This window comes from Megalopta genalis, chromosome 5 (assembly GCF_051020955.1).
Source record: "Megalopta genalis isolate 19385.01 chromosome 5, iyMegGena1_principal, whole genome shotgun sequence".
Classification (NCBI taxonomy): Eukaryota; Metazoa; Arthropoda; class Insecta; order Hymenoptera; family Halictidae; genus Megalopta; species Megalopta genalis.
In genome coordinates this window covers 13,206,722-13,223,408 of record NC_135017.1, presented here as the reverse complement: position 1 = coordinate 13,223,408, position 16,687 = coordinate 13,206,722, and the positions used below count along the sequence as shown (strand labels likewise).

Below are 16,687 nucleotides of genomic sequence, written 5' to 3'. Positions count from 1 at the left end.
ATATTATTTAGGAAGAAAAAAGTGATGTAGAACAGTTATTTGAGCGTCGAAGAAAAAAATGTAATGAAGTCTGTTATAAGGATTGTCCATGAAGCAATTATTAATACTTAATTGACACTTAATTCTTACGTATCATGGTCTGTATTTATTTAGCATTTGTCATAATTGCAATATTGTATATTACATTACAATAACATTTCTCGCCTTAAACATTTAATACAGTGTACAATCAACAACAAAACAGCATAGTTTAAATATTAACTTGATTCGAACATACGTACATGTCAAATAACACCTTACATTTGCTCGACATTATATAACATTTTTAATCCACGAATATTTAAATTAAATTTCATTCAATTAGTCGAATGTTCTTAGTATTTTATTAGATAATTTAAAACGAATGAAAACAAAATATTACCGTAAATTAATCATTTATAGGTACGTTAAGTACGTCTCTTGAAATACCTAAAACAGAGACAGCGTTCTAATTATAATACGTACCGAGTAATACAGAATCGTGCTCTAACTTTGAACGAAGTAATGTATAACAAGTCAAGTATAAAAGCAATGTAGATTCATTTACAGTTACCGAGATTTATGATTTCCTACAGTGACTCGTATTCCATGAACTGTACAAAGGATGCGTACTAAGTAGGAAGGAGTAAAAATGCAAATTCTTCTTCTAATAATAATCATTTGCACCATCCAACGGCAATCTTGCGTTGTGCTTGTCGGAACGCAAAATTGTAATTGCACAGTATTATTAATAAATAATAAAACGTCCTTCATCATCGAAACCATTAGCTAAGTAAATCCATGATATCCTGCGTTGGCAAGTTCTCAATCTTCTGGTTCGAATCAGAATTGAAATTGGAATTGAACTCCAATTGATTGGTTCCTAAGCTCCCTCGATTGATGGAGTAATTAATAGTGTTCTGGGGAACAGTCGAGTTCCACGCCATTTGATTCGAGACCCAAGTAGTTGTGTTCATATTCATATTCGCATTCATTCCGGGCGAACTGAACGGCTGATGCGAATTCATGTTCGAGGACATGCTGGTATAATCAGGCTTTGGACTTGATATTGAGCGATTCAATTGATCCAGATTAGACTGTAGTAAGGTGGCCGTTAGGTCCTTGACCTGCGGTTTCTTCGGCGGTGGTTGAATAGCCTTTGGAGTCAAGAGAGGCTGAGATTGTAGCCTCTGATGCACTTCCTGCTGCTGAATCAACCTGCAAAGTGTTAAAAAATGATATTAGAATCGCATTTCGCGGCACTCAATATTCTGCGGAACCGTTCTCCTCGCTCACCGGTATTTGTCTTCCAGTGTCAATCCGTTCTCCATTTGCAACGACTGCAAATTCGCATTGGAGTTCGAAGGGCGAACTGGAGAAGTCGCGTTGACGGTGTCGCTGCTGGTGTTGATACTTTTGTACATGTTGGAAGTCTGCGAGAGCTCCTGGTCCAGCTTCTGGGTCTCGCGACGCATTGCATCCAACTTGTTCAATGCCTCTTTGTGCTCCGTTGTCACACGATTTATCATCTCCACCACAAGATTCGAGAGGATCTCGTACTGCGAAGAACTGAAGTTCTGCTCGATGCACAGTGGCAACAAAAATGGCAGAATCTTTGTTGCTAGTATCTCCTTGCTTGCGCCCAGTTTACTGTGGTTCAACAGTATTCTGTAAATCCCTGAAACAAGCAGAAATCTGTAAACTCCATTCTCGGTATCTGATTAACAAGCAGCCTACCTATGATGGCCATGAGGATAGCTGGTTCACCGCGGTGTGGAATCTCCTGCAGGAAGGGCAACACTTGATCGAGGACCAGCCATCGATCAAAGTTAGGCAACATTCTTGCGAGACACAGCAAACAGTTGACCTTGACGCCGAGACTCTTGCTGTTGCTGCCCTTGCTGTGCAAGCAGATCTTCTTCATACGAGGCAGAATTGCATTCTTAATCACAGGGCCTTCGATCATAGTTACAATGTTAGGCAGAGCCGACAAGCAGAGTTCTTGCAGCTGTTCCCATTCGGATTCGAGAGCACGCAGCAACATAGGAACTATATCAGTTTTGATCACCTCGGTGGTGCATAGTTTCAACAGCAAGTCAACGTGTTGCATCAACACCAAGCTAATCTGCGGCGGATCGTCCAAAGTCAATACCGGCTTCATGTTCGGTAGAATGTATTCACGAAACTCTTCTACAGAACTGGTCTCCATCGCGTACAGTATGCTCGGTAGAATAAACGGGATCATCGGGGGATTAATCAACTCTTTGTACAACGCTGGCAACACTCTGTGCAGTATAACTCTATGCGGCAGCTGCTTCAGAAGTTGTGGCAGTCCCTTGTAGAATTGCGATTTCTGTAGATTGTCCCACTGGAATATCTTGTCTAAATAATTCAGTGTCTTCACTTCTATGTCCGTGAAGTATTCAATTTTGACGAACTGATGAGCATCCGGTCTCAGCTCGGGATTATGATTCAGCATCAGTTTCACCGTGTCCCGGATAGCTTCCGGAATCGGCAAGAGTTTAGAGGTCACGATTGAACCGGTGAAGTTGCTCAAGAACTTCTTGCATTTCATTAGATCGTTGTTGCAATCGTGGAGAGGCATGCTCGTCGGAGAATGTAGAACATACACCAACATCCCCAAGGAGAAAATGTCGCTGGCAGAGCTGATGCTGCTCGCGAGAATGCATTCTGGAGCTTGATAGTTTAAATTCGGCTGTGCTATCGCTGAAAAGGACATGTCGTATTCCACGTACGACCAAAGAGGGTCTTTCCCCTCTAAGCTCTGGTTCAAGGCACAGAAATCAAAACCGAAAATCTTCCAGGCCCCGTGGCTGTTAATAACGATGGACTCTGGACACAAGTTTCTATGCAATAGCTTTACATCTCCGTGTAGGAAAGCTAGACCCTCCCCTAGTTGCAAAAGCCCATATTTTATTTCGATATCGTGCAGTTTAAAGTCTTTGAGGGCTGCTGGCAATGGCTGCGGCAAATTGTAATGGTTCCCCAAGACATTGGCCAAACTGGCTAATACCGGTTCAGTAGCGAATGCCAGACTGTCCCTAGACTCTTCCAGAGGGTGCTGTACTATCAATATCTGCGGATGGCGCAGTTTAGTCAACTGTGTAATGCCTCTCTTGAGAGTCTCCAAAATAGCTTCTTTGTCGTTCTTCGAAAACCTCTCGAGGATTCGCTTCTCGAACACGAAAATAGCTGCTTCCTGCTTTGTGGACTTTTTGTAACCATTGTACACCTTCCACAATAAAGCTGGACCAGCACTGCCAATTTGTGCGGTGATCTCAAACTCTCTAGTAACTGGGTTTCCTGGCAGGACGCTCGACAGTTGAGACAAACCGTACGCCGTGTTCTGCACAGTATTGGAGATTGTGTTGCTGACAGTATTGCGCAATTTCGTCAGCACGTCCATTTTTCTTGGTTCTAAAACGTGTGTTCCGGATACCTGCAATAAATTTTAACCATCAAGCGATAAGGACGAAATAGCCAGTACTGTCACTGTCATCTTGTAACTCACCACTGCAACGTTGTATAATTAACAAACACAGACAATTAGATCAGTCATAGTTCCTTTCTTGTATCTAAAACAATATCATAAAATTCAACAACAATCATAGCGTTTCCGGACGTTTAATTCGCTTAGTAGATACGTACCGTGTACGATATCATGAGCTGCCATAAGAGTAGACGAATTTATGATTACCACAGATAGTAGCAGGCAACGACTTTATCGTAACTGCTCCAAATGAAGTTTTATCAGCGATGCTACACCCACCGACCGTGCAAAATACCTAAATTTTGATACGCAACGATTCAGTGTCTCCTTACCACTTTATCACGTTACATTGGCAGTTGCTTTACTTCGATCATGGCACCTGCCAACCTAACAATGCGAACGTTTTGTTGTTTTTCCTAAAAAAACGTAATTTGTCGAAATAATTCTAAAATTATTAACCTCGATTATATCATGTGATACAACAATTCGTTATATATCTTGCTTGCAAATGCATTTTTATATGACATTTTCGATTTATATTTGAGTGTCAGACTTGACGTAAATAAAAGTCATGTGACTGCTGCGAAAAGAGGCGGGAGATTTGAAAATGACGTATCGAAGTCAAATGAAAAGAAACGATATTTAAATGTACATTAATCTCGTTCTATCGTTTCGTAAGAATATACTAAACATGGTACATATGTTTTCTATATTTCACGCACATATTTCCCTGCATTGTCTGTGTTATTCTATTTTAATTGTTTTGTACATTTTATACATTTTATACATTTTACACATTTTATACGTTTTATACATTTTACACATTTTACACATTTTACAATAGTTACACTTTGATATTGTTAACATCATTCAATACATGGCATACTATTTAGGTAGACAATTACGAGCTTGTACATCAACATGAACGTTTCGACTAAAACTTATGCAACCCTTACAACTCTTCTTGCAGAAAAATCATCAAATTTGGTTTCACAAAAATCTTAAAATGCTTGCAGGAACAATAGTCCCTGAAAACGCGTCCAATTACGAGCAAGCCAAAAAAAAAACTGACTAATGCACTTCAGACAATTGCGGCACCCTAACGTGAAAAATAATGACCCTTTGGCTGAAAACAAAAAGACCCTGAAAAGTAGGGGTTTCAGAGGGTGGAGAGGACAGAAGGAGCGAGCAGGGGTGAGAGAGAGAGAGAGAGAGAGAGAGAGAGAGAGAAAAAGTGGAGGAGCAGACTGCAGGTCGATATAATCCCTCCATTGATTGAAGTCGATGTTCTGTCAGAATTCTCTACCCCAAAGAACAACCCCCATAGTGGGGCGCATGAGGGAGGGGACACTGGACGTCGACCCCGATGGTGTTAGTTGCCTTATGAAGCTCGCGTCGCTGGTATTGCCGCTGCTGCGTTCGAATTCTTCTTATTTTTCAACGCGTTAAATGCCCTGTTCGATAGTTCTCACCAATGCTAATTAGAATCCACCGTGTGATGCCTCGGAAACACAGGTGCTAATATTTTTCGTGATAATTAACACGATCTGCCGGCGCGATTAGGCCTCGCACCGCGCCGATCGATTTTTGCAATGTTCGCCATTTAACAGCAGCCGGTCCCAAATACTGATGCTCGAGGATTTTAAATATTTTTAAATTCGCGCTATTTATTTTGGGATAATTTTTTGAAGAGTGCTTAAAATTATAAGGTGTTCTTTCCTTTTTTTTTGTTTAATCGTTATACTTTCTGAGCGATTTTTAATAGAATTTTGTACATTATTCAAAAAAAAACTCGAAAATTTGTATTTACGTATTCTTTTATTTGTAGATAGTTAATCGTAGACATTTATGCGATTTAGAATTTTCTAAATCGAATTCTGTAGAACAGATATGTTTTTTTTTGTCAACTTGCGAACGAAGCGAACATTTGTATAATTTATTCCCGATGCTAATTTGGTGCCGCAACGTGTGGAATAATATTCAGAACATTTGCTTTCCCAGTGGAATGTGAAAATTCGGAAGGATGAAAATGAAAAAATATCGAAGGGTACGCGAGTGAAATTCGCGCCGGTCATCGAAAGGATATCGATTCCTGGCAAATTACCACGGCACATTTATGTTTTCTCCTCGTCCAGCTCGGAAAATCTCGTCTCGGCAACCATGCTCGCAGCGAACGAATAAGGTTCGCGAATTTCTCGTTGTTGCTACGTCCAAGGAACAATTTCGAGCCATTGAAAATATGTAAACAATTTTGTGTCGTTCAGCTCGGCAACGAAGTCTAGGATTTTCATACGGATGACGACCTGGATATGAATTTGAAATCCAAATGGCTCTTCTTTGGAATACTAAATACCATCCTCCTTGAATATGGTAAAATCATTATGAATCCTCCGACATTTTATTTCGTCAGAAACAAATTAGTTATCGTTGATTCCGTGGAGTACAACAAATCGAATACATTTCGTGTATCGATTGTGTATTCTTTCTTTTTTTTATTCTTTATTTATTGCTCTTAAATAATTTTAACGTAGCGATTAATTTAAAGAAAAAAGAAAAAAGAAAATCATTTTATAAGACCTAACGATTTGAACATATGGAAATTAATTAAGTGAGAGGTTCAGGCGCCAGGAAATCAACAATGGTAGAAGCAGAAGAGTTCGGTGCTTTGGAAATTAATTCGCCATCTTCGCACCTTGCCTTTTCGGGAGATCTTACGGTGTTTATTGTAAAGAATGAAATGTTAGAAGACGCAGAGGATAGTGAGAAGTTAGAGAGTGTTTCTAACGAATCGCCTGTGTTACGGTAAGAATCGACATTTTTTAAGCGAAGTTAATAAATATTCATTGATCGCTGGGACAGATCGAATTCATTTTTAATATCGAAATATGTATATAATAATTCATTTGGAATATTTGAATGGACAGAGCTCATTCGAAATATTGGAACATATGAAATTTATTTGCAAGCTAATATCGGATAAAACATCGGAGGAAATTGTTTTGTATTATATTATGTACTGTTTCTGTTGTTTCTAGAATACTGTACCTCTTTGACGACATATCAGAATTGGTTGGAGAGATTCAATTAGAAAAGTTGCCTTCAGAAAACGAAACCATCTCAATTGCGATACCCTGCGGGTACTTTACACGCGGCGGTATCTACGCTCTGCGATTAGAGTACAAATACAAAAATTCAACAGTGCCTGTTACCTCCTTTTATCAGGTTCGGGAACTCGAATTATTTTAAGCTTGACTCCTGGCTAATCGAAATACTTTTCTCAAATTTGGCCAGTTCAAATATTTGCAAGCTTGGCTTAGATTATAAATATATTATATAATATAATATATTATATCATATATTATATAATAATATATAAATATATATATAATATTATTATTATTATTATTATATAATATCATATAATCTTTCTTAAATTTAAATACTTGCTTAAATCTTAATAGTCGCTTTCATTGCAAAAAACACCGGATTTGCACCGGTCTCTTAATAAGTTCAATTCGTGAAACGGCCGTGCTCATTTAGCACGAGGGAAATAATGATGGCTATTTCGATTCGCAGACGACGAAAAACGTGGACGTGAAGTGGCCGACGCCGAACATTTTTTTAGATTCCCACGAGATCGAAACTTATCCAAACAAACGTGTCACGACCACTGTGAGATACAACGACGCGAGTTGTAGCCCGTCGGAGAATGTTCCTGTAGCTGTCTACGTTTTACAATTAATTTATTGCGGCGCCAGCGTGGCCGCTTGTTATTTGCATAACAATACCCATACGCAAGTAAATAAAACGGATTATTTTATGGACGCTTTACAATGCTGAACGTTATACGATATAAAAGCTCTACAGCGATACCAGAAATAAAATAGCTCTGAACTGTTATTAGAAACTGTGCGGTGCCTTTGAAGCGATGCTTAAAATTCTTTAGAAATGAACTGACAGCACTGAATTAATACATCACTTTTTTCTACGATTCTACAGGTTTTATACTACGAAGAAGTACGGGGATTTGTTCCAGAAAAGACTGTTTTTTTTCGATGCGAATTCTTCGGACTGCCCGGAAACTACGCGGTTCAATTGAAGGCTTCGAGCGCGAACCCTACCGCGCCGAATACTAGCTTGTATTTCAAGGTAACGAAGCTTATTGTTGCACTTCGCAGAATCATTATAAAGAGGTGACGTCGTGTATTAAATCCACGGTGGTTGCAGTCGGTGGTTCGAATCCGAAATCCCGCATTAAAAAGCACCGTTCTCCACTTCCGGCGCATTCGAAGTGCGATAAAACGATGAGAAAAAATCGTGTCTCGTATTTTCGGGTGTCGTTTGAAAGAGGGAACTTCGAACTTCAAGTTCACGATGGTTTCAACCCTGTAAAAAATTATTTGAACCATGTACAGGCGTTTGAATCCGACATTCTTCGGATAAGGACCATCTTTCACTTGCGATGCATTCGAAGTGCAATAAAACGATAACGAAAAATCGTACGTTGAATTTTTTGGTGTCGTTGGAAAGAGAAAACTTCAAGCTTCGAATCCGCGGTGGTTTCGGTTGAGAGAAAAATTTTTTAGACTTTCTACGGCCGTTTGTATCGAACGGTTGTACGAACCGTTTGCGTCTGTTTCGATTGTTAACTTCGGAAAGTTAACAATCTCGATGGGTACATCTCTAATTGCAGGTGAACTGGTCGGAGGAATTCAAGTTGACCGTCCACGCAAGATCGATATATCCTTGCGAAGGGCCCGGCGGTGTCGCCGTTCTATTCGAGTATCCTTCCTGCCGGCTCGAAGGCGATCGCGTTCGCGTTTATGGCCGGCTGAAGGCTGACGTCACTTCCGTTGCTTCACCTTCGAGTCTTCACTACATCACGGAATCCAGATCGATCCCCGGCAAGCACTCGTTGACCTTCGACTGCGACCTCTTCACGGAGAAATACGTCGAGTACTGCTTCATATACGTCAGCCAGGCGATAACTGGCGCTATGATGGACGTGAAGATGTCTTGCATACCAACCTTTCCCTTCCAAGGTAGATTTCACGGTTCACAGAGCTCCGTAGACTTCCGTACACTTAAACAAAATTCTAAAGTTACTTTTCCTTTCTATTTTTAATTTTAAAGATCTTTTGTTTTAAGGAACACTGACTTTTTTTACCTTTAGGATTTTCTTGCGAATGAATTATGATTGTTAGAAGGATATTCCTTTATGTAAAATGGTTCTGTAGACTTTTCTGAACATGTAGAAGGTGACGCAGCCGGATGGGGACCGTGGAGTCCTTGGAGTCCTTGCAGCAGCTCGTGCTTCGGCGGGATCAGAAATCGCTATCGTTTTTGCGACACGCCGCCACCAAAGTACGGAGCCAAATTCTGTCAGGTAATTAATTGTTAACTGGACGAGAAAAACTGCTTGGATCGCAGAGCAATTAAATGTATCTTCGAGCTTACAGGGAAAAGCAGTGGAGACCAAGCTCTGCGGCAGAATATTTTCGGAGGTGCTTAACAAAAGCGAGTGGTACAACAATCGGCTGGACAGCTCCGACTGTCATGGCGCGGTTCTGGCGGCGACGAAACCGGAAATCGCTGCAGAGATTGGGTCCCAATGTCGCTGCGGCTGTCGAATTCGATTGGAAGAGAAACTTTCTAGGAAAATTCTCGGAGCGAATACTCAGTCGTGTCCCGGCCGCTCGTTTTGGCTTTTGCAGGTATTATTCTAAACAATCACGAAGAAATGATGAAAAATCAACAAATAGTATAACGCATAGTTTCCGTAAGATATAAATGGATCAATGATTTATCTGTTCAGGCGAACGACAACTTCGTGATCGGACTGCACTTAGATCAATTACAGTTCCCTTGTCCGGGACAATACTTTCGCGTTCGCGACGGTAACTCGTTGAACGCGGATCTGCTGACCGACGTCGCCTCGGACAAGATCCAATTAACATCGAAAACGTTAATTAGCACCGGGGAAAATTTGTTGCTGGAATTCTTCAGCGACGAGCTCACCGCTTCCGGTGACGCTTGCATCGGCGGTTTTCTTGCTCACGCGGCCATTCTAGGTGACGAAAATGATGCTTGTTGTCGTGAAAGTTCGCGACCGATTTTCTATACAAAAATTAATTGCTTCTTAAAAGAAAGAGGAAATCAACTAACGAAGTTGTACCGTTGCTTTTTCAGAGAAAAAATTTTTGAAAAGGAATGGAAGCATAACCGTTGTGCCTTTAGAAACAGACTCAGCGAACGTGGTGAACGAGTGGTTCTTCTGGAAGCCAGCACACCTGGTCACCGCTTTGCTTTTGATACTGATGTTCATCGTGTCGATATTCCTGACGCTGCAGTTTGTTATCAAGTACAGAAAGTACCGTGTCGCCGAGGACATGGACTCCTTCAGCGACGTTTCCGGTATTGATCTGTATAAACAAATATATGTATACGCACAGTGTACATTAATTTTTACCGAGTTATTATTCTAGAATTAATGCCAGGGAACTCGAAGTACCTGTCTACGAGCACCATCATATCAGATGTGATATCAATGATAGAGGCCACTGTGAAGGACTCGCCAAAGGACACTTCATGCGAGCCAGAGGAACATTATAATAGCACTGAAACATTAACTGGGTAAGAGCAGTAATGGAACACTGATTTCAATGCGGTGATTAATAGTAAGCGCGATAAAAAAAACATTTAATCGTACAGTACAGAATTTATCTAAATTTCAAGAGTTTGTTTAAATGAAAAATGTATGAATTCATCGAGGATTTATTTAATTGAAAAATGTATGAATTCATCGAGAATTTATTTACTTGAAAAATGTACGAATTCATCGAGAATTTATTTAATTGAAAAATATATGAATTCATCAAGAATTTGTTTAATTGAAAAATGTACGAATTCATCGAGGATTTATTTAATTGAAAAATGTACGAATTCATCGAGAATTTGTTTAATTGAAAAATGTACGAATTCAACGAGGATTTATTTACTTAAAAGAATTGATGAATTTACTAAGAACTCGTGGAAATAATGAAAAATAAATCATCACGTCACGAATACAGATACCAAGACGGCTCCACGTTAAGCTCCAGCACGTTAAAGTTGAACAACACCCTGGAGAGCTCATCGGACAAGACAATAACATCGATCCAATCGAACTGTGATAAATTGTTATCAGCATCCAGCATCATGGTCCTGAAGAAACCGGAAGTGAAATACGCTTACCCTGTAAAGTGAGTTTATTAGCCACCATGTCGAGCTGATTTAAACAAAGCGTGTAAATTTATCAAACGAAACTCTGTCTCACCAAGATTGCGAACGATCGACCTGGACAATTCAGAGGCAAAGCCATTGAACCCGGAAGCGGAGAAACCGCCAAACTTGAACACCAGTCAGAGCAACGAAACCAGCTCTTCCGAGGAGAAGGTAATTCCTGTAAACAATAATCATACATTGTTAAAAGACGGTGAAGTAAATGATTATGGTTGTAGTACCAGTCGCAATCCTCTCCGGAAAGTCTGCTCTCGAGCCCGTCGACGTTGGGAAGCGGAAAGGAGACGAAGGAGAGAAGAAATCGCGAGAAACTTCTGCAAGGGCCCGGATCCGAGTTCAGTTTGGCGAATCCAGATTCAGAGATGGAGCTCGATTACTATGATTACAATGTGGCGAATGCCAGCGCTGTTCCCGGCTCCTATCTGGGCATGGACCCAGCCTTTCTCGTGTGGATCCCGCCGATCGACAAGCTGGACACGGATGAAATCTATTTAGGGTGATTACTTCTGAACGATGGCGCAACGGCTGCGATTGATCTGTACAACCGCGTAGCCCTTGAAAGATACAGCAACTTTCGTTCGAACTGTTTTTCCAAATTTCGCACAGGTCGAAAGTTACAGCGACTTCAACGTACCTCCCTGTGTTCCGCGTGCTTACGCCTATGGATTTTCTTCAAATCGCTGTAACTCTTGGCTCGCGCTGAATTTCGAAAAAGTTCTCGGACAACATACGTCTGAAATTCGGTTCTGAAACGCTTTTTTCAATTGAACGCGACGAATTTGTTAATCTGTTCGTAGGAGCAAAAGAAATTCTATATTAACGATGGACACTGAAGGCGCGGCGTTGACTCCGTTCGAATACAGAAGAATGAAGCTGTCGAACTTCGACGAATTCGGAATTGAATTTCAACAGGGGTGAGCAAAGAAAACCAAAACGTAGCGTAATCGCATCGACTAGAGAATTTTATAATTTGCAAGATTTATTTGATATTGCTTCTCGAAGTTCCTTGTACATAATGTGTTTTTTGCCTCCTAGCATGAAAGTAACTCGATTTCTGTTGATAGCGACCGGTATATACAGACAGGGGAAAATTACTGCAACAATTTTAATTACGTAAACCTAAATCGGGACGAAACCTCCGACAATTCGAAAGCAAGAACGTACGAAAAGTTACTTCCTGTTCGAAAGATTCTGCAAGACTCTAATATTAAAGTGAGCATGGAGTCTGTGCCCGGTGTTCTTGACCATAAACCGTATTGCGTTATTCCAAACAGGAGGTGAGCTAACAATTTATGTAGATCAGTCCAAGGTAGAGGCTTCAGGCTTCAGAATGTGCCCGGGTAGACCCCTATACCATCTTTCTGCACAAAGTTACAATTGTTTGAAATCGACCCTTTGATTTTCTGTAGCTTAGCGATGCCACGCGTCCAAGCTGATCGGTTAAATTACTAACGACCCTGTCTTTCCATAGGTTATGCTCAGACAAAGGCGACGAGGTCGCCGAAGAGTCCTCGAAGAACCATCCGGGTCCTAACGAGTCGATCAAGAACCAGAAGCTCTCCACGCCGAAGAAGACTTTCCAGACTAAGATCTTAGGGGATGCTGATGATGACGTGACGTCACGCAAGTACAAGGAATTGATGGATTGCACGCAGCCGTTGGTGCACAGAAAGGATACCGTCAACATCCCAATGACAGAGCTGTCCGGGAGCCCTTTGACCAACTTCGCGCAGGTCCGGAAGCTCAAGGACGACGCGACCTTGAACATCGAGAGCAAGCATTACGGCATCGAGTCGTTCTGCATAAAGCAGGGCTCGTTTTGCGACCAGAACATTAGGTTCGTCGATGACGACGAGGACGAGTACATCGGCTAAACGAAGAATTACGAGATATTTGCTTTCTTCTTTGCAAAAATTGCAGGCATTGTTTCACAAGCGGTCCTTTTTTTCCAGATTAATTAGGTTTTTGCAAGCGCATGGTACGCATGGTCCCGCAGTGCTGCTCTGGAAAATGTGGAATTAATGATAGAACAGAGAGATTTTTTATATACATATAGGAGATATTTAAATCTAAGCACGGAATTGATTGCAATAAAACTAGACTTACAATTAGATTTCGATAGTGCTATTTTAAAAAATGCCCTCGCGAGATTGCTATATAACGATTTCAAGTTGAATTGTACATAGATGGAAATCATTATATAATTAGCAACAACAAAAAAATAGTACAAATCACACGCGGTACGGTACAATTACTCTTGAAATTCCATTGTTTATTCGTACATGATATATGTATAACAATCTCACGGTGTCAGTCAATATTAGAAAGAATAATGAAATTCTATTCTGTACACGATTTATCTGCTGACTAAATTTTGCACACAATGAACAACGTGAATTTTTATAATATAAAAATATAAACGTCAGACATTATAGATGATATTTATATGAAATGATGGAACTATTAACATTTCAAGAAAAAAAATCTACATTTTTATAGCGACTCATTTTGTGAGAATTTTTAAGAAACGATTTAAATTTTTAAGAAGAAACAAGCTTCCTTGATAAAAAAACATAAACGATCGCTAGCTTTTGATAAATGATGGAAAATTAATTTTAAAATGCACGATGCACTTTGTATAAATATACATTGTATGTATAGTATAACAAGTGTATAATATAAATATTTCAAGGATTTAATGTTATTTATGTAATTACTCGATATTTAATTAATATAACGCGTTCTCTATTCTGTATGATGTAAAATAATTACTCTATTACTATATTAATTAATTATCGACCTCGATTACGTTAAGCGGTTTCGTTTAATTTATTTTATACAATAATTGTAACTAGATTTTGATATTGGTCTCGTGCTTAACTATATCGCGCTAAAAATTACTATTATTATAGTAATGTACGTAGTATATAAAAGCGTGTACATAGTTCAAATAACAATTGAAAATATCCGCTGTTTTTTATCATACTTCGGTATCGGAATTTTTATAATCTAATCAACCGCGTGCAATCAAGAGAATACTTTTATAAATGTCATTATTAAAAACTGCGATATAACACTGGACGTCGAAGTAAAAGATTTTTTTATCACAAGAATCAGTTCAACTTCTTTTTTTAATCACGAAATTAATGTTGACCAGTGTAATTATATGTTCGCCCATATTTTAATTAATCGTGCAATCATTTTATAAGATATATGAGCTATTGAACATTTTATGGATCTCGAGATGGTAGCCGTTGGAAGGAAAAATAAAAACCTGCTTCAACTTCAATGGCGTCACCATTTATTCGTTTACCATAATTAAAACGGTATATATTAATTATTAAATCGGTACGATTTATTTACAAGGACACCGAGAAAATCGACAACATTTATATGAACACTTTCCATTACTCGAACTCGTAGAATTTATCCTAAACTTATTCTTAATTACATGATCGAATTATCCAAATAAGCTACGATATTAAACAATATCATTCTCGACTACAATAATCTTATTGTTATTTAAATTCGTTTGCCCAGCTGGACAATTGTCAACAAAAATATCACCTTTTGCGCCCTGCTATTGTCAATTGTGAAACCAAAAATCCGTTCACAGTACTCGAAAAAAACGATATTCAAAATCTTTTTTAAATATCCTACATCGTTGCTTGTAATTTCTCAATCAAATTTAACGGAAAATTTCTCTACCTACGCGTCTGGAAAAATTACTGTTACAGTAATTTGTTGAATTCACATGAGTGTCAGCGTCTGAAGCAAGAAAGAGAGATTCTGCTAGGCTCTGTCGTTGTCGCAGAACAATTTTGCTTGCATAATCTAGAGATAACATTAACAAGTGTAAATAGTTTCTATAAAACGTGACTACTCGTGGAGCATGAAATTTTGTTGCAAGAAATTTATGCGAAAGAGACGAACGAATAGAAAAGTGTCCTGTGCAAGGATCATTTGTTGACTTCGACGGTCAACGAGGTCTCCGGCTGGGTCCAAATGTACCCGGTCTGGGTCATGCTGCAGTGCGCGTCGTAGTATCTACCAGGGGCACGGCAGTAGGACCATCGTGGGCAACGGCAGCGAAATTTACTATGGAACTCCTCCTTGCAGACCTCGTTCCACCAACAAGTCCTCTGGAATGTATAGTTTTTCCATAATTCTCGAATCTTTTTTACATAAAATATCAAAGAAGTTTTTATAAATTCTAGTAACGACAACCTACATACTTACGCCAATGGTATCATTACATAATCCTCATAAAACTGAGTAACTTTTGTCCGAACAATTTCTCAAAATTCTGCACGGGTTGAAAGTTACGGCTATTTAAATTTTTCAGCGGTGACGACCCCCGAACGTTTACGCCAATGGTTTGCGTTCGAACCCCGTACGGAATTTTGAAAAACTTTTCAAACAAAAGATGCTCGGTTTTCTTGGGACTGTCTATTCACGTTAAAATACGCTCCATATTTTATCTAAAACCATTTGAAATCGTACGGTGAAGATAATTCATGACAATTAGGGTGCTCAAATTAATCTTTCATGTCTAAAAGTTTGCAAATCTGCACTCGTTTACAGCTCGCTCACCTCCGCCAGGTAGCCTCTTACGCTTTGGTCGCTATAATTCCGTTTTTTAATTAGGTGTTTGGCAGTTGTCGTATACACGTCGGCGCACAGAACCAGTATCAGTAACAGGTGCAATGCCAACCCTTCCTACGAAGACAAAACAATCGATTAGAAATCATTACAATATCCTTTCAGTCTTATAACCATTAAACATGTAATTTTAGAAACTGTCAAGTTTCGGAAAAATGTTTCAAGATAATTCTTCAACATCTTGTTACATTTGAAAAAAATAATTTAAATGTCATCTAATTGAATTAATTACATTAATAATACAATTTCATAAAATCCAGGATGTTATATTATTTTATGAAAGTGCTACAAAAATTCAAATAAGATAAATTAAGTTTTCCCCCGCCGCTTTTGAGATTTCAAAAAAAAAAAACAATGAACATCTACAAAAATGTGAAATGAGAGCCGCGACACACATGAAAATAGTTGATCGTGTGGTGTTATTTTTGTAAAATGTCATTTTGAATTATCTGGTAGGAAAATCGAATTTTTCCGGCACCCGGTGAAAAGGGGGAGGAAATCCAGAATGCAACGGATGATGACGACAATGGATGACGACATAGGTGCAGAGAGACTCACATTGTCACGCATTTTTACCGATTCACTGGTACCGAAGACACGTTGTAGCACAGCCACTTCGATGTATCACAGAAAAAGAAGGATCACACGATTTGTCACAAGACCAGCTGCATACTTCCTTTTCGGTGCAGCACGGTTCGCACCGTGCACTTGAAATAAAAGAGTGTATGCACCCAGAGTGCGCACGCACTTCCTCGTCTGCATCCGCGAATCGATCGTCGCGGAACTTTAAACTTTTCGCAGAAATTTCTTCACTCATTACAAGCTAGCACCATCCTAGAAATTCCATCAGCGTTAAGCATCCCACAAACAACAGCTTTCGATTCGAATTGGCACCAAAATTGCTCGTTAACTCAGAGTAATAAATAATATTGATAATTTACAATTTTGGTTCATAATCGTAGCATCAATACTTCCATTCAAATAATAACTTTTGATCTATTAACATTACATTATTTGGTCGAAAGTTTCTTAATAATTTGTTCAACACTTGTAAAAACTTAATTTATGAACCAATAAGCGAACAATGTGATACAAATAGCTTCGTTTGAGAATATTATTTGAAAGGAAATGATTAAACTTTCAAATTATTCGAGTTCCAATAGCTACGGTGTTAAGATCCATTCTCAGAAAATACAATGTACAAGTGTGAAAAAC

The 16,687-nt window shown here is 39.2% G+C and overlaps 3 protein-coding genes across 8 annotated transcripts; 1 reads left to right on the top strand and 2 right to left on the bottom strand.

Annotated features, from left to right (window-relative positions):
• Positions 1–122: 122 nt before the first annotated feature.
• LOC117226958 (SCY1-like protein 2) lies at positions 123–4,063 on the bottom strand. The gene is made up of 5 exons (XM_033481765.2): positions 3,688–4,063; positions 3,551–3,614; positions 1,756–3,478; positions 1,315–1,696; positions 123–1,236 (listed from the first exon to the last, which is right to left on the bottom strand). The coding sequence occupies exons 3-5, from the start codon at positions 3,443–3,445 to the stop codon at positions 804–806; spliced, it is 2,505 nt and encodes an 834-aa protein (XP_033337656.1). The 5' UTR covers positions 3,446–3,478; positions 3,551–3,614; positions 3,688–4,063; the 3' UTR covers positions 123–803.
• A 763-nt stretch (positions 4,064–4,826) lies between these two features.
• gogo (thrombospondin-1 like protein golden goal) lies at positions 4,827–14,099 on the top strand. 6 transcript variants are annotated; one of them, XM_033481809.2, is made up of 19 exons: positions 4,827–5,044; positions 5,531–5,711; positions 5,794–5,899; positions 6,151–6,331; positions 6,565–6,751; positions 7,106–7,327; positions 7,529–7,678; positions 8,223–8,571; positions 8,785–8,915; positions 8,989–9,243; positions 9,345–9,600; positions 9,719–9,943; positions 10,015–10,162; positions 10,600–10,770; positions 10,849–10,963; positions 11,029–11,306; positions 11,608–11,724; positions 11,875–12,087; positions 12,282–14,099. In XM_033481809.2, the coding sequence occupies exons 3-19, from the start codon at positions 5,839–5,841 to the stop codon at positions 12,682–12,684; spliced, it is 3,462 nt and encodes a 1,153-aa protein (XP_033337700.2). In that variant the 5' UTR covers positions 4,827–5,044; positions 5,531–5,711; positions 5,794–5,838; the 3' UTR covers positions 12,685–14,099. The 6 variants fall into 6 exon arrangements, with proteins under 6 accessions (XP_033337700.2, XP_033337699.2, XP_033337701.2 ...); XM_033481808.2 differs by having other exon boundaries at positions 6,139–6,331; XM_033481810.2 differs by lacking the exon at positions 11,875–12,087 and having other exon boundaries at positions 6,139–6,331.
• LOC117226799 (uncharacterized) lies at positions 14,089–16,554 on the bottom strand. The gene is made up of 3 exons (XM_033481499.2): positions 16,031–16,554; positions 15,404–15,529; positions 14,089–14,952 (listed from the first exon to the last, which is right to left on the bottom strand). The coding sequence occupies exons 1-3, from the start codon at positions 16,040–16,042 to the stop codon at positions 14,770–14,772; spliced, it is 321 nt and encodes a 106-aa protein (XP_033337390.1). The 5' UTR covers positions 16,043–16,554; the 3' UTR covers positions 14,089–14,769.
• Between the last annotated feature and the right edge of the window lie 133 nt (positions 16,555–16,687).